This window comes from Lissotriton vulgaris, chromosome 9, assembly GCF_964263255.1.
Source record: "Lissotriton vulgaris chromosome 9, aLisVul1.2, whole genome shotgun sequence".
Taxonomy (NCBI): Eukaryota; Metazoa; Chordata; class Amphibia; order Caudata; family Salamandridae; genus Lissotriton; species Lissotriton vulgaris.
The window spans coordinates 677,723,936-677,751,143 of record NC_141697.1 but is presented as its reverse complement, the minus strand read 5'-3'; the positions used below and the strand labels follow the sequence as shown (position 1 = coordinate 677,751,143).

At 47.4% G+C, this 27,208-nt stretch overlaps 1 protein-coding gene across 3 annotated transcripts in view; it reads right to left on the bottom strand.

Moving 5' to 3' along the window:
* The window catches only part of SYMPK (symplekin scaffold protein), a 1,074,905-nt gene that overhangs the window by 704,599 nt on the left and 343,098 nt on the right, over positions 1–27,208 (bottom strand). For all 3 annotated transcript variants that reach the window (XM_086938396.1, XM_086938395.1, XM_086938397.1), the window contains one exon: positions 14,202–14,421. In XM_086938396.1, coding sequence (XP_086794522.1) covers positions 14,202–14,421 — 220 coding nt within the window. The remainder of the gene's footprint in view (positions 1–14,201; positions 14,422–27,208) is intronic.

Genomic DNA, 27,208 nt, shown 5'->3' with positions numbered 1-27,208 from the left:
TATACTGCTCTCGGTAGGTTTTGATGGTTGGTTTGTGTATAACCTCGCACTATTATCATTTTTCACTGTTGCAGTAGTGGTATATAAACTTAGGTCCTGACGAAAGCCATCAAGGCTGAAACATGTTGACCACATAGACATCTTTTTGATAGTAATAATTGTTGTTAAACTATCACCACTCTGTTTTTAACCTTGCCGTTATGATGACCCTTCTATTAAAATTTTGCTTTTGGCATCATAACAGGCAATTTTAATCACTATTTCTTTGTTATTACACTCTTTATGCACTGCAACTTTTGACCCCTCAGCTGTAACATCTTTTTCTCTCACTGGTTGACTCCATACCAGTAACCCACAATACCATACAGTGGGATATTTGGATGGTACCAATCTATACAAAAAAAACAGATGACGAGACTCTGCCAATGGGTGGGCTGATGGGTTTATATACTTTCTCTCCTTGCAACACATACACACATATCTTTCTCTTCACACTACTTAATGAGTGTTTGAATAGTTAGAGGTTTTTGAGACCCTTGGCATTCCTTGTGTTTTTTGATGCGTTAAGAGGGCACCAGGTGAGATTTTGGTACATTAATCGAAAAACCCAAGTTGACCAACAGAGGTGGTGTTACCAGCAAATAATGCAGCACCATCTCTAGCGACTTTGCTTTAAGCAGTAAGTCGTCCATGTAGGGAAAAACAGGAAACCCCATCCATCTGAGATGTGCTGCTACCACTGCCATCACCTTTGTGAAGACCTGAGGTGCTGAAGTAAGACTGAATGGAAGAACCGCAAACTGGTAGTGTTGGGACCCCACCGTAAAATGGAGATACTTCTAATTCGACTTCAGGATGGGAAGGTGAAAATACGTATCCTGAAAATCGATCAAAACCATCCAGTCTTCCTGCAGCAACAACAGAAGAACCTGAGCTAGAGTCAACATCTTGATCGTCTCCTCCTTGGGGTAAAAATTGAAGACCCTGAGGTCTAGGATGTGCCTCAACCGGCTGTCTTTTTTAGGAATCAGGAGGTACAGGGAGTAGCATACTGGATCCCTTCCCTGCTCTGGAGCCACCTCTATCTGACCTTTCTGCAATAAAGGTAGAACCTCCTGTTGTATGAGCAACATGTGCTACTCTGAGCGCCAACGTTGGCAAGGGGGGTAAAGGAGGGGGGAACTCCTGGAAGGGAAGGGCATACTCATTTTCCACGAGATCCAACACAAAGATCTGAAGTAAAACCTCCAATTTTGTAGAAAATGGGGCACCCGCCCTCCCACGGGACCAACATGCTCTAGGAGTGGAGGAGCTAGGAGCTCCTTCCCTGTGAAAAAAGTTGGGAGGGGCAGAAGAGGAGGAGGAGGAGGAGACTTGTTGTCGAACTGTGCCTTGAAGATGATCTCTACATTTTGCTCTGTATGACCTATACAGAGAGTTTGCCAGTTGCTGCTGTTGTGACTACTGCTGCTGTTTGGCTCGAAAGGATGAAGTCCTACTAAACCCACGAAATCTGCAGATTTTGGGTACCACAGATCTAGGATGTGCCGCACAATGCCACACATTTGTCCCAAAGACAGACATCTAGTTTTTGTTGAGGGACATCTGGCTGCCAAGTGACGTTAACCATCTCCCAAAGAAGGCTGAATATGTCCAGCTGTCGCCGTTCAATCAATTTGCATGAAAATTGGAGACTGGGAAAGCCCGGGGGCAGAATCCTGACCTGTACTGCAACAGAAGGTTTTCCCAGAGGGGTACCCTGATAAGAGGACACACACTCAATTCCAGGAGTTCTGGATACCAAACTATTAATACCCAATCTGGAGCCACATAGGATGACTTAGGTCAGGTCTGACTTGATCTTGAGAACTTGGGCAGGAGTGGTATCATCAGAAATGCATACAGAAGTCCTGATACCACTTAAGTTGGAGAGTGTTTCAGAGCAAGAGATTCCTAGGAAACTAACACACAGGACTGCTGACATGGCACTTTCTTGGGAGTGGTGAGCAGATCGAGCCAAGGTCCCCCCCCATTTGTGAAAGAGACCTTGCACCACTTCCGGATATAGCTGCAATTTGTGATCCGCTAGGCGTCGAAGTTTCAGCTCGTTCACCCTGGCATTCCACGATTTTGCCAGGTAGTTTTCCACCTGGAAACTTTCTTGATGGCTCAGTCATTTCCAGAGGCACACGGCCTCCTGCATTTGGGTCTGTGACACCAGTTTGCTGGAGTACCACATGGAGGAGGTATTGTCTGCGAACACCCACATGGAGGAGGTATGGTCTGTGAACACCCATAGCAGCCTCTCCTTGATGGAAGGCAGGAGGCTTTCCAAACCAAGCAGATGGCACTCAGCTCAAGAAGGTTGGTGTGGAGCCGGGACTCCGCCAGAGATCATCTGATCTCCAGCTACCCCAGATGTTAAGGACTGTGGGCAGGAGGGTCTGAGGGAATCGCATAGACTATGGAAGGTTGGTAGAAGGAGATGGGGAAGCAAACAGACAAGGAAGGGCGGGAAGGGGAGGAACAGAGAGGGGTGAGAAGTACATGAGGTAGACAAATGGAAACACTTGCACTCTTGTAGAGGTCTTAAACAAAAAGAGAATTGCAGCGCCTGAGAAAGGGTGTAGTGGAAGGACACAGTAATGCAGCCATAGTTCAGGGAAGAGGTAAATATAAGAAGAGGAAGGAAAGCCTACGTAAGAGGACAAATAAAAATGAATCAAATGGAAAGATCAACAAAGCCAACCAATGGTAAGCAGCCTCCAGGCCCACTATAAGGTACCAAAAGGTCTCACAAGTGACAACATATGTGCGGTCTTAGACACGACCAAAAGAGAGCTCCTAACCACAGCATCAAAGTTTGGTCTTGAGTCATCGGCATTGTAGAAACTCCTCTATGACAATCCGGATAGCAGGAAAAATATCTAATGATGGCTCAGGTGTGTGGTGATGGAAAATCACTGCTCTCAAACTGTGAAGGCCTAAAATTAAAATTTTATTTGTGTTTTAACCCCTTGTCCGCGGCCGGAATTCCGCTCCTGTGCTGGACATTCGGATCGCGGGCGTATTCATGACTGCTCCCGGCTGTCGTCAGCTCAGGAGCACAGTGACGCATGACGGACGGGAGCCGTCATCAGCACGCAAGGGGTTAAATTAAGCATGAAGTACTTTCGAAAACTGACCTGGGCAGCGCAGGGAGCAGCGCAGGACGCCCGAGCCTTCCCTTGGCTCTGCTGGTGCTGCCGCGAACCGGACCACAATCCCCACAGGCCTCCGCGAGAGGAAGTCGCAAACGCCCTTTCCCGCCCCCGGAGAGGCTGAAAAGACAGCGAGAGCCCCGGGGTTTCGGGGACACTTTCGGAAACTGACCTGGGCAGCGCAGGACGCCCGAGCCTTCCCTTGGCTCTGCTGGTGCTGCCGCGAACCGGACCACAAACCCCACAGGCCTCCGCGAGAGGAAGTCGCGAACGCCCTGTCCCGCCCCCGGAGAGGCTGAAAAAACAGCGAGAGCCTCGGGGGAGCGGGGACACTTTCGGAAACTGACCTGGGCAGCGCAGGGAGCAGCGCAGGATGCCCGAGCCTTCCCTTGGCTCTGCTGGTGCTGCCGCGAACCGGACCACAATCCCCACAGGCCTCCGCGAGAGGAAGTCACGAACGCCCTGTCCCGCCCCCGGAGAGGCTGAAAAGACAGCGAGAGCCCCCGCGTCGCGGGACGCGGGCGGCGCCGGGCTGAGCCCGGGCAGAGGGTGGGCCGTCTGTGGCAGTCTGTGGACGGAGGTGAACTGGACTGGCCACCCCCGTTTCATCCCTTGAAGAATTGAAGCTGGCAACACTTCATCCAGAAAGGTACTTTTGTCTTCCGGTCTTCTGGATATACACCCTTTGACCAAACTACTGTTAACGTTAGAATAAAGCTTTAGGCCAACGGGAGGGGGAACTACTCGCCGTGTGTACTTAAGACTCTGGTGTACCCCACTACTCATCTTCACACCAAATACCAATTACCTGCAAAATGAATAATCGGGGGGAAAAAAAAGTTAAGATACCAGCTACACGTCCACACACCAGACAGCATGCTGCAGAACCGCAGCCCCTACCCACTTTGACTGCTATCGACAAGATGCTGCAACAAACTATCGGTGTTGTAGTAAATGCCATTGAGAATACGGAGAGGAGGCTAACTATTACACCAACACTATGTATTTCAAACCAAGAAAGGGACACTTCTATTACTGTGACTGATGTATTAGAAGCTAGTTCCCACTTATCATCATACATAGATTTGCCCTGTAGCCAGATGCCTGTGGAGATTTCTATTGCTGCTCAGGATCCCCCAATAACTCTAATTTCCCCCTCTCTGGAGAAAAGGTCTGAGGTACGGAAACATGCCCCAAGAAGTAGAAAGATACTAGCTTTAAAAAAACTAATAATAATAAACCAGTTAACCATGATTTGGTGACCCCGACCGCTAATCCATCATGTTCAACACCAGGAATACCGTGCTGGGTCACCAATATGGTCGCTGATTTACAAGCATCCCTGGAGCGGACCATAACTACCCAACTCAAACCCTTGGTGTCAAAACTTGACAAACTTATTTCTACTATAAACTCCAAGGGGGTAGGAGCAATAGAGAGTGCTAAACAGTCGAAAAATTCGATACCTCCTGCTAGCAATACCCTACCTCAAAACAACCATAGTGCTAGAGTATCCGAAAACAAAAACCCTTCAGCACAGACCTCCACTACAGGAGCCAAACCAACCACTCATAAGGCGATACACGTTACACCACAGGCTATGACTAGTTCTAACTCTCAGAGCCAAATCCATCAAATAGCAGGAAATTCGGTAAAGGATAGAGAAAAAGCCACAGTAAAAACAAAAAAGGGTGAAACGGGGAGTAAAATTAGTGAAACACTAGATAGAAATGCAACACCAAGAACTATCCCAAATCAGCTACCATCGATTCACTTACCCCCTGAAGCCCAACCATATGTGGTCACACTTACAGGAGTTCCACCCCTAAGTGAAGGGAAAAGAGAAAGGGAGACAGAATTAAAAAACAAATGTATCCAATGGCTTACAATCAATAGACCCTTGCCAGTGAATATTTCAGGTGAAATCATGTCGGCCAGGAGAGTAGCATGGATTGGGAGGGGCCCAAAAACTATCGCAGGGGATGTTATAATCCTGAACTTCAGGGATGCCTCAGCCATAGAGTATATCTGCAATGCCCCATTCACCACCCTAAATACACAAATATGCCCACAGCATCTGTCATACTTTTATCCCACCCCTAGTTTGGAGCCTTCACATCATAGAGGGGCACATTACAACAGGGGATGTAATCCTCCACCAGAGAGAACACCATATGGAGGGGTATTGAGGGAGGGAATGTCTTCATATGGTCCCCTATTCCCATTGCAACCACACTGGAATAGGTTTAGTGTACTGGAAGAGGTGGATTGACTCAGCTTAAGGGGAAATTCTCCCCTACAAGCTACTGATGAAATTCTTAGAAGGGCTGGGGTGACAGAGGAAAAAGTTTTACTATCTACTGACAGGGAGGACCTAATGAGGGATTCTCCAGAGAGGCTGGGGAGTAGCGGCAGCGGGAATGGGGGAAGGAGAGGGCTCCGAAAATCCACAAGAAGGATGTTTAAAGTTGATCTCATGGAATATAGCTGGGTTAAAAAATAAGCTACTAACTCCAGAGTGGGCGGCCTTTATGGCAACACATGACATATGCCTTATGCAAGAGACCTGGGCACTGGAAGAGAGCAGCAGCTCGTCTTTCGCAACATTTGACATCCTGGCAGTGTCTACAGGCAGAGGCCGTCCATCGGGTGGGTTATCAATTTGGGTAGGTACCCACCTGGGTATCCAGGCGACCCAAGTACAAACAAACTCATTGGACATACAGTGTGTCTTATTAAAACCCGTAGCAATAATAAATATTTACTCCAGACCATCCAGATATGGACAAGAGTCGGAAACAATTAAAGCCCTGAATTCTTTTATCCAGGGGTTAGACCCCTCTATGTCAATAAATCTTGGGGGAGACTAATTGTCAATTCGAACCACTGGGAAGTCTGGAGCTGGGTGAGCAAGACGAGGTTGACGCAGTTTGGCATATTCCTGAGCCCAATATTACCCCGGTTAGGGCATGGACTCCTTTAGCTCTTCAAATAAAATCCTTCTCCCTCGAAACATCCTTGCGGGCGTGCAATGGGAGATTGGATCCGGATTGCCCAGCCATAGCTACGTTTAACCGAGTAGGGCAAACATCCATCATTGACTACCTTATGGTAGATGCCAAAAATTGGGACAAGCTAAAGGAATTTAGGGTTGTACAAAGACATGATAGCGACCACAATGCCCTGGTTTTAACTCTTAAACCGGGGTCCTTTGGTTTAACTAATCCTGAATCCAAACCCGCGGCGATGATGCCTCCCCTCATGTTGGCTAATAGAAGAAGGGTTAAATGGCCCCACCTAGCAGATTCACCATCCCGGCTAACAAAAATTTACCAACTTGCAATCCCACTTATTACCCAGATGGGTGATCTACCCTGCAGGTATCAGGCAGTGGAGACACATAGGCAGCTAGTTACGGTATTGGGGGACGTGTTCTACCCTGCAAGTGGAACTAAAAGGCGAGCCCCGAAATCTCACCCTTGGTTTGATGATGCATGCAAAAAACTAAAAAAGGAGCTACTTGCGGCAATCAAATCTAACGACAGAGTGAACATTAGGGCAACCAGACTGTTATATAAAAAGGAGCTCGCTAGGGGCAAGAGGGAGTGGGAAGAAGCCAGGTGGGAAGAGCTAAGAGGGGCCCTACTAGCAAAAGACGCCAAACTATTCTGGGCAATAGTTAACTCTGGTGTAAAAGAGGGAGGGGAGGCTCTTCAACCAAACATTGCTCTGTCAGTTTGGGAGGCGCACTTTGCTGCGCTTTACACCAGCCCTGAGACTGATACTAGTGAACATCCAAATGGGGCAGAGATATCGGTGCCAGATGATGCACTCCGGATGTCCCGAGCCCCAGACCCCCCGCATGAGTATCGACTGTGGGGGGCCTCGGACTTGGGCTATCCGATAGGTCAGTGGGACGCGAGGGTGGGCTCTGGAGACACCGAGAGTATCTCAGTTAAAGAGGTGGAATCGGCGATCATCAGGCAGCTACCTAACAAAGGCCCAGGCCTCGACAGACTACCAGGAGATCTTTTTCGCTCCCAGCCAAAAATCTGGGCGCCGTACTTGGCTGTTCTATTTAATGCTGTCCTTTGGGGAGCCAAGTTACCGGACACCTGGGAAGGAGCCGAGATTGTCCCAATCTTCAAGAAGGGCTGCCCCTTCGTGCCATCAAATTACCGGCCGATTAGTCTCCTGGATACTTCGCAGAAGCTAATGGGTCGAGTCCTCCTGGACAGATTGCTGGGGTGGATGGAGGAGCGAAAATATTGACTACCCTACAGGCCGGCTTTAGAGCTGGGATCTCGACCCTGGACTAAATTTTTAGGTTGCAGGTCCTTTTTCGGAAGACAGCAAGAGTAGAGGGTGGCAGCCTCTACCTTGTCTTCGTAGACCTGCGGGCTGCTTTCGACCTTGTCCCCAGGGAGAGCTTATGGAGGGTACTGAAAGAACTAGACCTCCCGCCCTATCTGCTAGACGTCCTGAAGCGCTTCCATGCAGGGAACTTCGCCAAGGTGAGATGCGGGAAGAACGGGGAATTATCAGCCCGCTTCCCCGTGACCAGAGGCGTACGTCAGGGCTGCGCCCTGGCTCCTACGCTCTTTAGTCTTTATATAAATGGACTGGTGGGTGAACTGGATAAGGTCAGGGACAGTGACCCTCCATGGTTGGCCACTGGCCGGGTACCTGCTCTGATGTTCGCAGACGACACCTTGTTGTTGTCTCGAACATCATCAGGTATCCAGAGGGTCCTGGACGGTTTTGTATCTTTTTGCGCTCTGAGGGGATTAGAGATAAACTTAGCAAAGACGAAGTTTATGATCTTTCATCCCCCAAAGCGCACTCGCCCTAACCCTGTATTAAATTGGTGTCCCGCTGGAAAGGGTGAGAACCTTTGTATACTTGGGGTCACCCTGACTGAAGATTTCGGTTGGGGCCCACAGGTATCCAAATCTGCTTTGAGGTTGTCGCAGATCGGAGGGGGCATTGGCAAGTTTCACAGAACAACCCTGTTTAAGCCAGTTGCCCCAGCCCTTGAGCTCTATGGGGCGCAAGCTAGACCAGCTGTGATGTATGGTGCAGAACTCTGGGGCCATAAGAGTACACCAAGCCTTCTCAAGGTGGAACAGGCCTTTATGAGGAACCTGATAGGCTTCCCCCAGAGCACCCCGCTCACACCCCTGAGACTAGATCTAGGCCTAGAGTCCATCTCAGAACTGCTAGCTGCTCGACCTTTCCTGTATTGGAGAAGGCTCTGGACAGTACCCGAGCTCTAGGATTATAGAGCTGAATTCGCTGCAGTCTGGGGCCAGTTAAAGATCAAGAATATCCCTTGGCTAGCCCATATCAAAGCCCTTGCACATCAAATCGGTATGCCCCAATTATGGGAGACCCCGGAGGCGAGCTGCCCGGGAGTGAAGAGAATGGAGCTCTTGGCCTCCTTGAAACATTACAACCTAAGCCTTCTACATAGCTCGACAACGTTGGGCAGTTTGTCTACAGAATGTTTGCAGGTAAAACTCGTGTCTAAGAGGGAGGAGTTTTTGGACTTAATACAGCCTTCCCTTGCAAGAAAACTTTATACACAATTAAGACATGGTTGCCTACCTATTGGGGCATTTACTTGCAAATGGAATGGACGAGAAGAGGGAATTTGCCCAGTCTGTAACAACACTAAAGAGGATATTGTTCACGTCTTATTCCTCTGCCCAGCCTATAGTACAATAAGGAGATGTATGTTTGTATGTATGTATGTATAACACACTTATAAAGCGCATTCTGTCACCCAACGGGCATCCTGGCGCTGAGATCAAGCAGATCCTGAAGCACGATCAAAGAAGGATCAGAAAGAAATTACCCTGGCCTAGGAAACAGATAAGTTTTCAGTAGTTTTTTAAATGAAGGGAGGTCTCCTGAGCATCTGAGCGACAGTGGCAGATCGTTCCACAGCTTAGATGCCGTGAAACCAAAAGAGCGGCCACCCATTTGCTTTCTCCGAAACTTAGGAACAACCGCCAAATAGGCAGAGGCAGATCGGAGAGCTCTTGCGGGGGTGTACCAAGTGAACATCTCCTGTAAGGGCAGCGGTCCCGAGCCATGCAAAGCCCGGAAAACCAGGCATAACGCCTTGAATTCGATCCGTTGAGGGATGGGGAGCCAATGCAAGTCTCTAAGAGCTGCGGAAGACGAGTCAAAACGACGGCGGGAGAGTGCTAGCTTAGCCGCGAAGTTCTGCACTCGTTGTAGCTTACCTATCGCCGTAACAGGTGCCCCCAGAAGCAGTGCATTACAGTAATCTAGTCTGCTTAGAATGATGCTGCGCACTACTTCTGGTCTAGCATGGACAGAGAGCAGAGGGAGAATCGTCCTAAGGGAACGCAACAAGCCCATACAGGTGTATACTGTTTTGTCAATGAAACCGTCCAGTTGAAGACTCGGTTCCATTGTCACTCCCAAGTTCCGAAACCGAGGTAGCTGCTGCTGCCGTGCCCTGAAAAGAGGGGGGCCAGAAGTCCTGTGGTAGAGGTCGAGGGACCCGGTCCACTGAGCAGTGTAGCACCTCTGTCTTTGAGCTGTTAAATTGCAGCGAGTTGTTACTCAGCCATGTTGCCGTGGTGACCATGCAATGGTGAAAGGTCTCCTGGGACACCGCGTTCTCCCCTTCGAAGGAGAAAATAAGCTGGGTGTCGTCAGCTTAATTGGTGACTGAAATGCCGAACGATTTGATTAGCTTGACCAGGGGGTGGAGGTAAAGATTAAAAAGAATAGGGCTGATGGCCGAGCCCTGGGGTACTCCCTGTCCAACCCTTTTAATGGTGGACTTAAAGGGGGGCAGGGCAACCACCTGATGTCTATTGGCCAAGTATGAAACAAGCCAATCCCGGGCCAAGTCCGTCACACCAACCTCCTCCAGTCTCCTGGTCAGGATGGCATGACTGACCGTATCGAACGCTGCCGACATGTCGAGCAGCACTAAGAAGGCTGCTCGTCCATGGTCGGCACGCGAACGGAGGTCACTCAAAACAGTCACCAAGGCTGATTCGGTTCCATGCGCTGGTCTGAAACCAAACTGCGCCGCATCCAGACATTCATTAACTTCCAAAAAACTGGACAGATGTTTTGTGACCAGTTTTTCCAGGATCTGAATCGGAAAGGGAAGTAATGATCTGGGTCTGTAATTAGCGGGGCATAAGGGGTCCAGTGATTCTTTCCTCAGCAATGGAGAAACAACTGCTAATTTCCAGCTGTCCGGGACCTGGGCGGAGCCAAGAGATTGGCAGCAGATTGCGTGGAGAGGAGGGAACAACTCTTCCCTAAAGACTTTCCAGAGTTTGTGCGGAAGTACATCAAGGGGGGACCCAGAGGATACACTATCCGCTAGAGCACCAAACTCTGCAAAAGACGGGAGAGGGAAACTTTCCAGCCTGGCTTTCCCAGCCTCCATCTCCGATATAGGAGAATGAACAGCCCCAGAAGTCGTGGGACTCAAGTTACTCAAGATGGTCGCGATCTTGTCTTCAAAGGCCTTGGCCAATGAATCGCATAGTAACTGAGAGGCTGGGATAGCGGTGGTAGCTCAGGCCGGTCGTGACAGCTCGTTGACAATTTTAAACAAAGCCTGTGCTTTGTTTGAGGCTGACAGTAAAGTCTCCTCCAGAAACCTCGCTTTTGCACACTTAATCTGTGTCTTGTAGGCTGCCAATTCCTGTTTGAAGAGAACCTTATCCGATGCCAGATAGTGTCTCCTCCATCTCCGCTCTGCCTGTTTGCACTGCTGTTTAAGTTGAAGAAGTTCCCTCGAAAACCATGGCATGACAGTTTTTGTTCTGTCTCGCGTTTTTCTTAGCGGAGCCAACCTATCCAAGGAGGTCGTAATTTGCTGGGTAAGAGCGTTGTAACTTTCCTCCGCGTTGTCTGCCAGCTGAAAGGCTTCAGAGAGCAGATTTGGAAGGATTGCGCCTCTCAAAAGCCTGGACCATTGTCTCCCCGTCCTAGCCATTCCTGTGCTGCTAGATTTAGAGCAGCCCGTCCGGAGAGCTACCGAAAAGAGGACTAGGGCGTGGTCCGTCCAGCATTGCGGAAGGATATTACTAACCCTTACCTGGCCAGCGTCAGCAAAGACCAAATCCAAAACATGTCCCATCTGATGAGTCTTAGAGAGAACCAACTGCTCTAGATTGATATTGCGACAAGCCTGTGTAAGGTATGTGAAGGCTGAATCTGTTGGTCTATCTGGCCACATATTAAAATCCCCCAGTACCATCAATCTGGCATGGGAGTTGGAAAGGTCGTAGATTAGATCGGTAAGGTCGGACACAGCCGATGTACGCCAGCCGGGGGTCTATAACACAAGAGACCAGTTAATAGTACCAAACCCTGTCCCTTCAGAGAGAAACCCATCAGTTCATAATCCTTGATTTGCTTGATTTCTAACTGGGAGACGTCCAGTGAGTCCCTGTAAATCAGTCCTACACCTCCTCCTCTAGCCCCAACACGGGGTTATGTCTAATCCTGTATCCTGGGGGGCATGCTTGTCCCAGTTCTATACCGCTATCTGTCCTCGTCCATGTTTCAGTCATGAAGAAGGCGTCTAACTCATGTTGTTCTATGAGTAGCGCTATCTCTGTATGATGCCTGCACAAAGATCGCACATTTAGCAGGCCACAGACCAGAGAATTGTGGTTTTCAGCAGTAGTAGAAGGAAGAGTTTCTCCCGTGACAGCAGGGGTCAGGACTAGTAGATCTTCTTTGGTAATGAGTTAGGGGCGTAAGGGGGACAGAGGCAGCATTTCCAGCCACCAGCGAGTCCTGTGCGCGAACGGGCGCAAACGGGCTTACCTCTGGCGCCCCTCCGGCGCACCTACGACGCGCCCGCTGTGCGGCAATGCTGCGCGCTGGGTCCTCCATAGTTATTTATCACCGTGAAGCGCAGGAGACCGCCTATGCGATCGTCTAGCCCGCCAACCAAGATGGCGCCTAGTCACCGGCCCACTTTCCCAAACCACTCACCCAAGATGGCGGCTAGCGCCGCGATGTAAGCCTCCCGAGCCTCAAAGTAGCCCCACTCACTAAATCCCACAATTGTGGGTGGGTTTTCCACAAATTAACGTGCAGGTAAGCCTCTCTAATTTACCCCTCCAAGTACAGGCGCGTCTGCGCAAATAACAGCACTAGCGCGAGGTGAGAGCAAAAGCCAGGCTATGGCAATTTAAAGTTAAAATAAGATTAAAAAGCTGGCAGAAGCGGTAGCGTGCGTGCAGGTTCTATGAGATCTACCTGCTGATGTAAGGGATCACCTTAAATACCAAGATGCGAAGCAGAGCGCGGGAGACCGCCTATGCGATCGTCTAGCCCGCCAACCAAGATGGCGCCTAGTCACCGGCCCACTTTCCCAAACCACTCACCCAAGATGGCGGCTAGCGCCGCGATGTAAGCCTCCCGAGCCTCAAAGTAGCCCCACTCACTAAATCCCACAAATGTGGGTGGGTTTTCCACAATTTAACGTGCAGGTAAGCCTCTCTAATTTACCCCTCCAAGTACAGGCGCGTCTGCGCAAATAACAGCACTAGCGCGTAGCGAGAGCAAAAGCCAGGCTATGGCGATTTAAAGTTAAAATAAAGATTAAAAAGCTGGCAGAAGCGGTAGCGTGCGTGCAGGTTCTATGAGATCTACCTGCTGATGTAAGGATCACCTTAAATACCAAGATGCGAAGCAGAGCGCGGGAGACCACCTATGCGATCGTCTAGCCCGCCAACCAAGATGGCGCCTAGTCACCGGCCCACTTTCCCAACCCACTCACCCAAGATGGCGGCTAGCGCTGCGATGTAAGCCTCCCGAGCCTCAAAGTAGCCCCACTCCTTAAATCCCACAAATGTGGGTGGGTTTTCCACAAATTAACGTGCAGGTAAGCCTCTCTAATTTACCCCTCCAAGTACAGGCGCGTCTGCGCAAATAACAGCACTAGCGCGAAGCGAGAGCAAAAGCCAGGCTATGGCGATTTAAAGTTAAAATAAAGATTAAAAAGCTGGCAGAAGCGGTAGCGTGCGTGCTGGTTGGCACCGTTATGCAGAAGTCTTGGTTTAAGGCAATGTGCACAAGCTGTCAGAATTTTAAGATATGACACCTCCACTTCTATTGTGTTTGCGGTATCCCATTTTTTATATGGTAAGTGGCGCAGAAGGCTCACTTTAATGAATTGCGATAAACTGATTAATTAGGATGTTTGATACCATTATTTTGATAACTTACTGTTTAATAACTTTTTAACCATGTATTTTTTAAAATTATTTATGTATTCTATTCCGTGTATGTACATATTTTATCTGTGCTATTATGGTCTATGACCGCAATAAAGTTATCAAACGCAAAACTTTTAAGGCCAACCACTCCATGGCATAAGTACGAAACAAATGAACCCATCAGAATTTATTCGTAAGAACTAACATGATTCATATAGCAACCTCAGCTACAGTTTGAAATTACAAAATCCATACCCAGGGGATAACATGTGAATGGCTGAGAATTTCTGTGACAATCCTCAGGGCCAAGGAGGCAAATGTGCGAACGACTTTATGATCCTATGTCAAGCCACTGCTATCTATCACAACATATAAACACATGTTCGGCCATCTTAGCATTTGTTTTGCTGTGTTGGATGAATTGAGACTAATTCATAATGGGCACCTGTCGCTTTCAAACCAAAATTACTACTATAATGTGGACACAGACATTTGTGGTGTGAAACATTGTAAAGGAAATGGTTTAATGAAAATAAAATCTAAACTACATTCTATCTGAGTCACAAGGGGTCAATGTATTCTAAAGGTGGTATCAAGGCATTTGCAATTATTCAGAGAACCTCTTCTTAAAATGCATTCAATCTAGCACCAATTGACAGTGCCAAACTCACACCTTCAATACCCCAAACATCCTACAGGTCACTTACTTTTTAGGTTTTGCTCTAAACAAAAACATGTGTTTGATTTTCCTTCCCTTTCTTACCTGGTCTGGGCTGTGGGAACGATGGGCTCTGGACGCCGTTTGGCTTGTGGAGCATCGTCATCAGCGAGAGAAAAGTCAACATTGCGAGCACCCAACACTGAAATAGCTTGCCCCTCCTGGGGTGTTATAGATGGTAATCGCCTCTTGATCAACACAGGTTCTGCTTTCACCACCTTCTCCTCCTTGGGCTCTTCCTTTGCTTGTTTGGATTGTTCAACACCTAATAAAGAGACAAAAGCAGTAGGCAACGTATGTAAGGAATGTAGTTTAATTTCACATTTAATTCCACTTTAGGGTACTTAAATAACGGGCATTTGAAACACTAAAACTCACACACCAACCCAAAACATTATCCATCTACAATGAACACCCCTCCAATGTCCAGATCCATCCATAGCAAATCCAGGTCACAATCACCTTTTATATGAAATACAACCACATACTTGGAGATATTCCAAAATCGTCCTAAAAACATTAAGTTAGTGGAACAATGTAACTTTGTGGGTACACCTTTTTATTGTTAATTTTGTAAGCAGAAGGAGCACCTTGCAATGAGCAACACAGAGGGTCAGACCTCTTCAATCAAGATTTGAACTTTTGAAACGGCTCTAGGAAATAAAGCGACACATACTTTTTTGCTCATCTTTGCCTTTACCCACGTCCAACAAACTATGATAAGCTGCTTTGATGTAAAATATTCAGTAAAATTCTATTTTTGTTTTTACTGTGGTAATTTCAAGGACTTCAGCTACCACAAAACGGTTTGGACGAAATTGAAGACAGCCTTAATAAGGCATATACCTATGAAAAGCACTGTGCCGCTCTGCTCCGTGATACAAACATTTGAGCTCATGTCTTTGAAACACTGATAGTATACGAACAAAAAAAAAACTGAAAATGTAAAGCCTGCAACAATGAACATTTTTGCTGCTCCATCCTGCCATTCACATCTTACTATTCCAATTCTCTTTTTATCCTCAGTTTGACATGTTTACAAGTGCCCGTTTCCTAATAAACTGTGGTACGTTTATGTGGGTATCAGTAGATGTTATTGTACAGTGTCTTGCACTCAGCCTGCAATGCCTTCTCCAATCTCGCCCACCGAAAGATTCCTTCTCTAATAGTACCACCCATTCACTTCTTTCTCAATGTTGCATCTCCCTGGTCAGCTGCTGTTAGCTGTCCTGCTGACGATTATGCTGATGGGAGTTAAGGAACAAATGCAGCTGACAACAGTCTTACAGTCCCAGGGGTAATTTCTTCACTGGCAACAATACTTTAAGCTGTCTGGGAGACAGCTGCCACCATCACCAACCCTATCTTCTTTCCTGTTAGATCTGAGCCCAGGATGTACTCGACTTTCTCAAGTGCAGTGTTCTCCCTCAATTTAACTCCGCTGTCATATGCTGCCACACCCTTTCTTGGCTGCACCTCTAGTGAGATCACTACTAACAAGTTTGAACCTGTGGCCACCCAGACTGATTGTAATAGACTTACTTTTGGGGGTGGGAAGACGCGGGTATTGTCAATGGTTCAATGTGCAGCTCTTTCCCACCCGCAAATGCTCTTGACATTAGTTGGATCATCACCAGTCTCAACCCTGGGAGATCGACCTTCTTTGGACTGACTACATCAAGCACTTGGGTGTGATTTGCAGGGAACTGGGGAGACAACCGATTCATTTTATCTTGATGGATTTTAAAAAAATTTGTGCGGGCCACCATCTGTTCTTCTGGTAGAGCTAAAGGCGGTCTGGTCACTTTGATCTTGCTTAACGTTAATGCAAAACTAGAGACGTTATAGAAAGGTTTGTCTTACATGCTGTTCATCTCAATAGTGTTTTCTTAACTTAGTAAATTGTTATTGATTAATCTCCATAAAGCTAATCATTGTGGCGAAAATCTTGATCATTTGAAAACCCTGTGCTTTTTAGGTCGAGCCTAGGCAGTGTGCATGTGTTGTCTGCAAGACTTGCTGTGATCAATACTACTACTCTATTCTCCGCCTGCTGCTTACCATAGGCTCAGTGCAGCGTTAGTCTTCTTTCCTGCCTCCTTATTGGTTCCTGCAGCCGGTACCTCACTTCTGTTTAAGGGTGAGGAGCACCGGCCAATTACAGTTTCCATGCGCAGCCATTCTTTATGTGCTGTTTGCAAGATCTCTTTTTATAAATGTTGCTTTCTGCTACTCACTACTTGCTTAGTTTGGCTTTTCCCTTCTGCTTTGAGTTATAAGCCCTCCTACATCCGCCTCTTACTACAGAACCGATCCTTAATTATAATTTTTTTTAACTCTCCTTTCGCTGCTTCAGGCACTCAGCGCTTTGTTTCACAATTTTTTTTTTCTTAAAAGCTGAGCGCGGCGCCCACATCAGGGACACTGCGTATTATGTTTCAGCTTTTTTTTCAACTGGAAAGCCAGGCGCAACACCCGCTTCGGGGACACTGCGCTGTATGTTTCTGCTTTTTCTTTTAACTTTTAAGCATAGCGCGGCGCCCGCCTCAGGGACACCAGGCTTGGGCAACACCCTCTTTGGGGACACCGGGCTTTACGTTTCTTTTTTTTTAATTTTAAAGCTGAGTGCTGCGCCCGCTTCAGGGATACCAGGCTTGATGTTTCTGCTTTTTGTTTTTTTGTTTTTTATTTAAAGCTGAGCGCTGCACCTGCTTCAGGGACAACACGCTTTATTTCAGCTTTTTTTCACTCTCCCAACTTTCTTTTAAACTTTTTCCTGTCCCGCTTCCTCCACGGCTCTCCCCTTTCCCTCCTGCATTAGCCTGCCCCCACACTACCCACGACCCTCCCTCCTTTCTCCTGCAGTCAACTTTGTAGAAAGTTCCAATTTTTTCATCTTGCCCTTTCATCATGACTAACCACAGCTGCCCTCTTCATATCCAACCCTCGATAAAGCGCACTACCCTTCTCTTGCCCTCCAGTCAGCCTACTTCCCTCCTTTACTCCTCTCAACTCGCTCCTCTCCACTCCTCCCATGTCCTGGCTGTACCTGCGCTCTCTTTCTCCACTCCAGCACTACTCACCCCCAAACACAGCTGCTCCCCACCCTCTTCCTCAAGTGAAATTCTGTCTCATTCATCTCGCACTCCCTCATCATCTCTTCTTTCCGGGTAGACCCCCTCTCTTCTACACCTTTTTTCTCTCGTCCCTCCTCTGTTTTGCCTTATCCCTTCCATAATCATTTCACCCTCCCCACCTTCCTATCTTGCATTTATGGTCTTCACCTCTATTCATTTGGTCTTCTCCGTCTGTCATCTACACCACTTCCTTGCTTGGCACTCCTTCCCTTTCCACTGCTCTCTCCCTCTCAAATTGCCCCTTCGCTTCTCTCTCCCTTGTGTCTCCTCATGTCCACCCTCTCTTTGCTCTCATGCCTCTCGTATTCAGCGCTCCATACCTCTTCCCTCATGTACCCACCTCATTGTCCATTTTCTTTTCTCATTTTTCAACATGCTTTCCTACCTTTTCCGCCCTTCCTTTTACATCTCTCCACCATCTGTCCTTCTTCCACTCTTTCTCCACCACTTCTACTCCTTTTATTTCACCCCTTCACTTCCCTGCTGCTTGTCTTTTGCTACCCACCTCTCACCTGATCATTTCCTCTCCCCTCAAATCTTGCTTGCCCTCTTATGCCTCCACTGTAACTCTTCCCAAGCTTTATTCCCCTTCTCCCACTCATCGCTCTTTTCTACACTTCTCTACTCCTACTACCTTCAGTGTTGTCTCCCATCCTATTCCTCTTTTCCCCGTTCTCCATTCCTTTGCTCAGTTTTCTGTTTTAACCCCTCTCCTCAGCCAACTCTTTACTCTACTCTCATTCTCTCTTCACTTCTTATACAATTCTTTCACCTTTGCTTCTCCACCAACCCTCTCTCACTGACACTTTAGCTTTTCGCATTTCCTACCCAGCAACTCTGCCTCCCCCCACTGTTATCTTCTGTACCCCCTGCACCACTTTACCTCCTTTCCCCTTCTAAGTCGCCACCCAGCTCTTCCTCGCTTTTTAGGTCTGGCCTATTGATGCAGCACCATGCGCTGCACACATAAGCAAGACTTATTGTTGCCGGGTAGCTTAGCGAAGTGGGACAAGAGTGGTGCACAAGCTTGTAAACACATTGGAGACAATGGCTGTGACCGCGCGCTTTTGGAGACATGGGCTGTGAATGCACGAGTCTCTTCTCGCGCTCCCCCACACTTTCACTTTCGCGAGCGAGGGTGCCTGGACAGCCCATGTGCACGCTCACAGTTTCTTGTATATTAAGTGACCGAGTCCATGCTGTGTTTTTGCCGTATTTGGAGCTGTGAGCCCTGGAGTCTGGGGTGCTGCGAAGAGCGCCGTGAGAGCCGAAAGGAGAGATGAGAATGGAGAGCCCGGCCCCTGAAGGACACCAATGGCAGCACTACTGCCGCATCCGAGCAAGGGGCGGACAAGTTGTTAGCGCTTTGCCCTCTGCTCTCGCCGGAGCTGCTACCGAGGCCTGAGGAGACAATCTTGAGCACGGAGCGAGGTGAGGAAGGCGGGGAACTGGGCACCTGCAGTGTTTCCATTTGCCTTCCCCTCGCCCTGTCTTGCTTGTTTTATGTTGCTTCTGTAAAGGTATGGAGAAGTTCACATCCTGCTCTCCTATGAGGTCACTTTCTCTTTGTGGGGTTGGTTGGAAGTTCACAAAATGGTAGCCCGTCTAAAGTAGAGAGATTCTAGCAAAGCCCGTTTAAAAAACTGAATGCTTGGCCTCCCTTGACCTTAAGGTCAATGAATCGAAATCATTTATAATCGTGTCTGGAGCCGCAAGAGGTGAGAAACATCCCCATTTCCAGTTGGCCGGCAAGAAAATCGAGACAGTCAACTCCTTTTCATACCTTGGAGTGCTTTTTGATAAAGACCACTCATGGTCTAATTTAGTGGCAGGAAGAGCCCAGGGCATGCAAAGGAGTGTTAACACTGTCAAAAGATTTGCTACGAAGTTGGGGAGCAGCCCACTGGATGCAATTAATATATATTCGGCTAAAACAAAGTCAGCTGCACTATATGGGGCAGGAGTGTGGGGTATGGCTAATGTTGCACCGCTACAACAAATAGAAGACTACTTTTTTAACAAGCATTTGCAATGCAATAGGTCTCGCATTAGGAAAGTTTGAGCTATTGGTATTGCAAATGACAAATATTTTATTTGTTGGTTTTGAAAATAGCGAAATTAATAGCTTTGTCATTTACAATGCCAATAGTTTTAACTTTCGTAAACGTGACACCTATAGCATTTGTAATGCAATATGTGTTGTATTTACATGACTTAGATGTATTAATATTACAAATAACAATGGCTTTTATTTTTTTTATAATTAATACTTAAATAAAAGTTATTGTAATTTATAACGGCAATAGCTTAAACTTTTGTAAATAACTTTTGGGAAGATTATGTTCAGTGTATTTTATTGTGATGAAAATCCAAGAACAGCAGTGAAATATTAACATCTTTTTGTGACATTTGTAAAAAAGCTTGAAACATTGAGAGAACATATTACAACCAGTTGTTGTTGAATGGTTGCAGAGTGATGCTGTGGCCTTCAGTGGTGCTGAGTGATGCTGTGGCCTTCAGTGGTGCTGAGTGATGCTGTGGCCTTCAGTGGTGCTGAGTGATGCAGTGGCCTTCAGTGGTGCTGAGTGATGCTGTGGCCTTCAGTGGTGCTGAGTGATGCTGTGGCCTTCAGTGGTGCCGAGTGATGCTGTGGCCTTCAGTGGTGCTGAGTGATGCTGTGGCCTTCAGTGGTGCTGAGTGGTGCTGTGGCGTTGAGGGGTGCTGTGGCGTTGAGTGGTGCTGTGTGATGCTGTGAGAGGGGGTTTATTGAGAGATAGAGAGAGGGTTTTGAGAGAGAGAGAGAGAGAGCGGTGTTTAGAGAGAGAGATAGAGAGCGGTGTTTGGAGAGAAAGCGAGATAGAGAGGTGTTTAGAGAGGTAGAGATAGAGGTATATTGAGAAAGAGTGAGAGCAGTGTTTAGAGAGAGTGAGAGATGTGTGTAGAGGGAGAGAGAGAGAGGTGTTTAGAGAGCCACAGTGGCACCTGTTGTCTGTTCCCAGCTAACACTTGCTAACGGCGTCACACGCACTCACTGCAGCTTTGCTCCTCAGTACTACCTGCAGCAGCCCGGGGTTTGAATTTTCGCATTGAGCGGCTCTCCAGAGTTGAAATTGTCTCAGTTAAGAAGCTAAATGTGCCAGATACGGAGATTACTGCCAGACAAAAGGCATCATTGCGCAATGTTTTCCATTTTGTACACAGCCTTTGTTCCACATTATTAGGGTGAAAAGTGGATACTGTCTATTGCTGATCTGAAAAGTTAGCGGGTGGGAATGGCCTCTGTGTGGAAGGGCGCAAAATAAACGTGGGCAGTGGGCGGGTGAAAGCATCCTCTGAATGGGAGGCGGGTGCAAGTAAGGACCGAGTATGAAGGGAGAGTAATTGCTAAAAACATGCACTCGTATCTATTTTGGTCCAAAAAAATATATACATTATACTTTAATTACATATTTATTTTCCACATTTAGAAAATGCAAGCTTTTAAACTGCTGTGAGGGGGCAGCGGGTGGGAATAGCCTCAGGGCACTTCCAAGCGTGCTTTTATAATATCTTTTTGTGGGTGTGTTATTGCTGCATCGTGATCTCAGCTGCAATGTTGTTACAGTCCAGGAATGCAGAGCAAATGCCTACCACTGTCTGTCTGTAAGCAGTATGACATATGCAGCTGACCCATGAAGTAATCGGGCTGAAGGCTCCCAGCAGGGCAAACGGTGTGCTCCTTGGCAAATGAAATAGTTGTGTTTGGCATTAGCAGGGTAATGTAGCTGCCCTAGGACTCCTTCTGTGAAGTGCTTTGTTTGTGTAAATCACAGGGGCAAGGAGGGGAAGTAGGAAACAAGCTTTTGGCATTGCTGTGGGGAGAGGGGGGGGAGAAATGCACGGCCTCGCGGCCGTGAAAGTGAAGTGAATAATTAGGGGAGGAGAAATGCCTGCCTGAGGCTGAGCGCAAGCTGGAGAAAGCTTCAGATGCCAGAGGGAGGGAGGCTGGGAGGGAGGCTGATTGCTTTGATGTGGACGTACAGATGGTGCCTGTGGGGGAAAAGCGCGTGCTTGTTCACGTGAACTGTTGAAAATCCGCCGCGTTGGTTTGACAATTACTTTGCCCACTAAAATTCGGTCCTATACCATTCCTTGCGGTATTTTATAGGCTCTACCTAAAAACCGTGTGTCCTTACCGCAATCAGCCCCAAATCATATTTTACACTGTGAATTGGGGCTTCCTTATTTGAGCGACAACATAAGACTGGATCCAGTCTTCTTGTGGCTATCAGTATGGCGGAGGTCTACAGTGGATTTGACACAAACCATTATCAAGGACTGTTGTAAATTAGATTATTATACAAGAATTGGATGGTTACATTACGTAGAGGTCCATCTGAAAGCGTTAAGGATGGGAGAATTATTTCAGGACCCTGAGTCCTGCAAAAGGGTTTCAAAGGAAAGAAGGAAAATGCTACTTACCAGTATGCATCTGTTCTTGGCATGTAGGGCTGCTGACCTTCATATCTTAGCATAGATCGCCGCCTAGTGTTGGGTCCGGATGTTTGCACTTTGTTGTCCTGGAAGAGTCTTCGAAGTATCACAAGATAGGTGACTCCTCCCCTGGACTACAGTGCGCATGGGCATCTTCTCCATCTTCAGATTGTTTTTTGCCATTGTGGCAAAGATGGAGTATAGAAAAGTAAGAGATGACCATGTAAATGTATGTAGAAAGAATGACTGCAGCTGTGACAGGCACCGGGAAGGAGGGTGGGTGATATGAATGTCAGCAGCCCTACATGCCGAGAACAGATGCATACTGGTAAGTAGCATTTTCCGTTCGAGGCATGTGGGCTGCTGAATTCATATCTTAGCATAGACTGTACAGCAGTATCTCCTCTTTCGGTGGTCACCTGTACCAGCTGCAGCAGTGTGAACGAGAGTTTTTAGGACAGCTTGGCCTACAGCAGCTTGCTGCTTTGCTTGCATGTCTACACAGTAGTGTTTAGTGAAAGTGTGTATGGTAGACCATGTGGCTGCTCTACATATGTCTTCAAGAGGAATATTCCCTAGGAAAGCCATGGATGCCCCCATTTTGAGCTTAGAGTGTGCTCTTGGGGGGACAGTTAACGTGAGTTTAGCTTTTTGATAACATATTTGATTGCATTTAACTATCCATCTGGCTATTCCTGACTTTGATATGGGATTTCCTTCATGTTGTGGTGAAAAAGCAACAAATAATTGTTTTGTTTTTCTGAATGATTTAGTTCTGTCCACATAATAAAGCGGAGCTCTCTTTACATGTAGTGTGTGTAGGGTTCTTTCAGCTACCGACTGTGGATTTTGGAAGAACACTGGCAGTTCTATTGATTGATTAATATGGAAAGTGGATATGACCTTTGGCATGAACTTAGGGTTTGTTCTAAGTACTACCCTGTTAGCATGTATCTGCATGAAGGGTTCTTGAATTTTTAGTGCTTGTAGTTCGCTAACTCGCCTGAGTGAAGTAATGGCAATCAAGAATGCCACCTTACATGTTAAGAATTGCAATTCGCATGTGTGTGTGTGTGTGTGTAGGCATTTATATAGCGCACTGCTACCCGTAGGCGTCCTGGCGCTTCGACCGCCGCGAAACCCTTCCTGGCTTCCCTGAGAGATGGTCCCTTAATGGGTATCTCCAGGGTGAGACCAGGCATCCCCGGCGGTCTGGGGGGCCGTTAGTGAAGATGAGGCAAGCTAATGCCCAGAGTTGCCGAGTGTGATCGCTGATCAGAGTGGGCACCGAGGCGAGAGAATTATCGAGTCCGCTGACCCTGGTCCAGAAACCTGCCGCGCCGGGAATCGAACCCTGGTCCCGGGCCGTCCTCTGCTCTCGGGTCTGCCGCCTCTAACCAGTGAGCCACACTACTTCACTTCGCATGAGTGTAGAGATTCGAAAGGAGGTCCCATGAGTCTGGTGAGTACTATATTTAGGTTCCAGACTGGTGAAGGTGGGTGTTTTGGAGGAATCACCCTTTTGACACCCTCCATAAAAGCCTTGATTGCTGGTACCCGAAACAGTGAAAGGTGTTGTCTGTTTTGGAGATCTGCTGCTATAGCAGCGAGGTGTAGTCTTATAGAAGAGTATGCTAGGTTGCATCTTTGAAGATGCAACAGGTAACATAAAATGTTTTGTATGGCAGCGTCTAATGGTAATAAATTCTTTATTGTATAGTTAGTTAAAACCATTACAATATACCAAATAATAAAACCACATTCCTTTACACACTTTATACACAAAATACGGATCATAAAAAATTACCCTAAGTAGGAAAGATAAAAACACAGCTACAGTGAATTTCCTATTTGAGTTAATAACTTGTGCTAAGTAATTTGGGTTACAGATTATAAATCAGCCAAAGCAGTTCGCGGTATCAGAGTTCAAGAGTTCGGATTCATATTGGCTTTTTAGATACATTTTCAAAGTTGATAACAAATTTAATAATTCTACTGATAAATTGGGGATTTTCTGAGTCCATTCACATTTAATATTGCGGAACAGCATGTACGAATACCTTTTGCGTTGAACTTTTCCCTAAGTAAACTCCACCGAACATGCTCTATCATTGGGCAAATGCAAATCAGGTGGATCATGTCTTGCACTGCTGCACCACATAGGTTGCAATCCTTCGGACCAGGAGACCTCCAGCCTGGCTGGTCGGTATTTGTTGGTAATTTTCCCATACGTAGCGTTAAATACTTTGATTTTAAGTATGAAGGGAAAGCGAGACCTAAATAAGCAGCTGGGGCCGATCTTTTTTAGGATTGTATTATCATCCAGGCATGCGCACGGCGTCTTAATGTCAATTTATCTTCAATCAACGAATGCGTATTGGCTGCTTTTTTTACAAGCTGCTTGAATGCTGATGCTGGTAGTTTCTTTTGCCAAACAGATGTCAACTTTCTTTGGACACAGCCTCATCTCCAGACGAGGGTCCGCTGTCTCGCTGCCAGGAAATTTACCAACTGAAACCCGCCCCGGGAAACTTCTACTACCGGATTTTCATTTTTAAGAATTGTTGGACAGGCCACGTAAAGGGCTTGCTCCCTCCCCGCATGACAAGGCCCGAGCCCGGCCCTCCAGGTGTAACCCCCAGGAACCACCCGCTCCCTTCTCATACGGGACCTCTGCCCCCGGACATCCCTGCATCATGGGCACGAATCACTACCGGCCCCCTCGCCCGGCCTGGGCGCCATCTTGAACATTGCACCACGAGGCCTCCGATCGACCCTAACCCTGGGCTTGGCCAGGCCCCGACATCCCGGCACCACCATCCACCCAGGAGGTGAACGGACCACTTGGCAGGTCAATGGGAGAAAGAAGTGTCAATGGCTCTCCCCCGCCAGGTGCCGATCGCCCCCAGCTCCCCCAGGCGCTGGCTCCACCCCCCTGCTGGGTGTCTGGACTCCCTCATCCCGGACCTCCTGACCTCCAAGTGCGAGGGTCTGGACATCAAAGGGCGCCAGACCTATAACTGGGGCAGCTCCAGAGCAGGAAGGCAGTTGTATCCTGGAGTCGAGAGACGTAGTGAAGAACTCATCCTTGACGGACTACTGGCGCTGCCATAGCCCTGCCTTGCGAACTACCGTCTTGCCTGCTGGCGCTGCCGCAACCTTCTGAAACCTTCATCCTCCTCGGGACCGGCTGGCGTGGCCGCGGACCGTTTGTAACTACCACCTTCTCGGGACCTGCTGGCTCCGCCGCGGCCCGATCATCTAGAACGCCGAGCTCGAGGATTGTGAGCTATCCATCTTATCATCGTACCTACCAGATTGGTAACAAGACTGTCCCGCTACCCCCTTTCTCCCTAAGAGACTAGAATCGAGGGGACCCCTGAGTCCAGACCTCCTTGTACCATTCTACCGTACTTAAAGATTGCTTATAAAGAACGTTAAACCTTACCCTCGTGTGGTGTACGTCTGTGGGGGGGGGGGGGGGGGGGGGGGGGAGTTATTCGTCTATACGATCGCTGGAGACGGCTCTCCCCGGAGACCTCTCCTCTTGTCCTCGGCCGACCCTCCCGGTCCGTCTAACAAGAATCCCCTGACAGACAGTCGAGCACACCTTAACCTTTACCTTTCCGGCAGGAAACCGGGCTATCAGTAAGTTTTTATCATACCGGCACGGGAATACAGAACGCCAATATTTCCCATGCGGGAACATCTCTATACAACATAAAGACAATCCTCTCTATTGCAACTCGACCTGAATGGGGAAGAAAAACACGATTTAATCACTGCCATACCATAGACCTTACTGAAGTACTGTGTCTGCTATGGACCCTCTGAACCCCTAATGTGGTTGGAAATCATTTTAACGTCAGAATACCGGAGATCGAATACCTGCCCAGATAAGCGTGATCTCCTATAAATCTCCATCCTGACTCTCCCCTTCCTGTGTGTCCCCCTCCCTGGTTGTACACCCCTGCCCTGACGAAGGTGCGGCCTACCTTGGTCTAACACCGAAACGCGCGTCGGCGTGATTCCTATGGGCGGCAGCATTCCAGTCCCTGTGGACAACGTTTTTCCATCAGTACTGCCTCCATAAACTGCACCCTTACCCATGCAACCATAATTCCATCAATCGGTTGCAGGCTCTGTTGTACAAGTACAAATGATGTGTATGAATGAATTTGAATTGGATTGAATCCCTGAGTATACGTGTGTATGTGAACTTATCCCGTCTGTATGGGAGCGTGTGGAACACCTATGTATGTTTAATCCTTCTCCTAAATATATCCGGTGAAACATCCTCTCTCATCTCCTTGTTTTATTAAAAGAATCTTAATTATTTGTATGTGGAAAATATTTAACTTGAGAAATGCCTGATCTGAAAATATAAAAAAAATATATATAATGAACTAAATCTGATATCAGTGATGTTATTGGCTCTGATACATAGTTGATGTCACCCCATCTATAACTTTGTTGATCCCCTAGGGGACCCTTTGAGACTTATCCTGGCAGGGTTTTATGTTTTTTCTATATTGTATTGTCAACTCTGTGCTTGTCAGAGAAGATTTTAAGTACTTCGCATAGTGAGATTTGGGGTTGCTTTGCAGGGCTTCCCAAATGGCAGAATTAATTTCTATGTCGTAATTGAGCCAGATGTTATACCAAAATTTTATGGACTCATATTTTTTGTGCTATGTTTGAGACTGCAGTCCACATTTGAGGCGTACCTGTGCGGGTGAGGCGTCGCATGGTAAACTGAATACACGTTTGTACACTCTTGTTTGGGTTTTATCTAGTAACGGAGCACTTCTTCCATTATGCACCACACTACCGTATGCTATTGTTGGTAGTAACTTAGCTCTAATGACTGTAAGAAGGGGAGTAAACGAAGGGCCTTTTAGCTGTTTTGATAGGCTAAAGAATGCATGCAATAGAGCTGCTCCCTTCTTTTTGATAGCCTCAAAATGCGTCGAGAATGTGAGCCGTTTGTCCAGATGTATCCCCAGATATTTATAACTATCCACTACCTCCAGGTTCATGTTGTTAATTGTAAATTTCCGCTGTTTAGCACGGCGATGCGTTATGATCATAACCTTTGTTTTTGTGCTGTTTATTTCCATCAAATTAGTCTTGGTGTATCCGGCCAGCTCATGCATGAGGCGTTGCAGCCCTATTTTTGTTTGGCTGAGGAGGACAATATCGTCTGCGTAGGATAAATGAGTTGGGGCCAAAGTTCCTAGCCGTGGTGGATGTGCGTTTACCACGTCTAACCTTGGAGTCAGATCTGCCATGAATAAATTAAACAGGTGAGGGGCCAAAACGCAGGCTTGTTTCAAGCCTTCACTGGGTACGATCTTCCTTATTAACCTTTGGCCACTGTCGATCTTAACCTGCATCCAGGTGTTGGTATAAAGGTCCATAATTGGGTTTAAAGATAGTGTC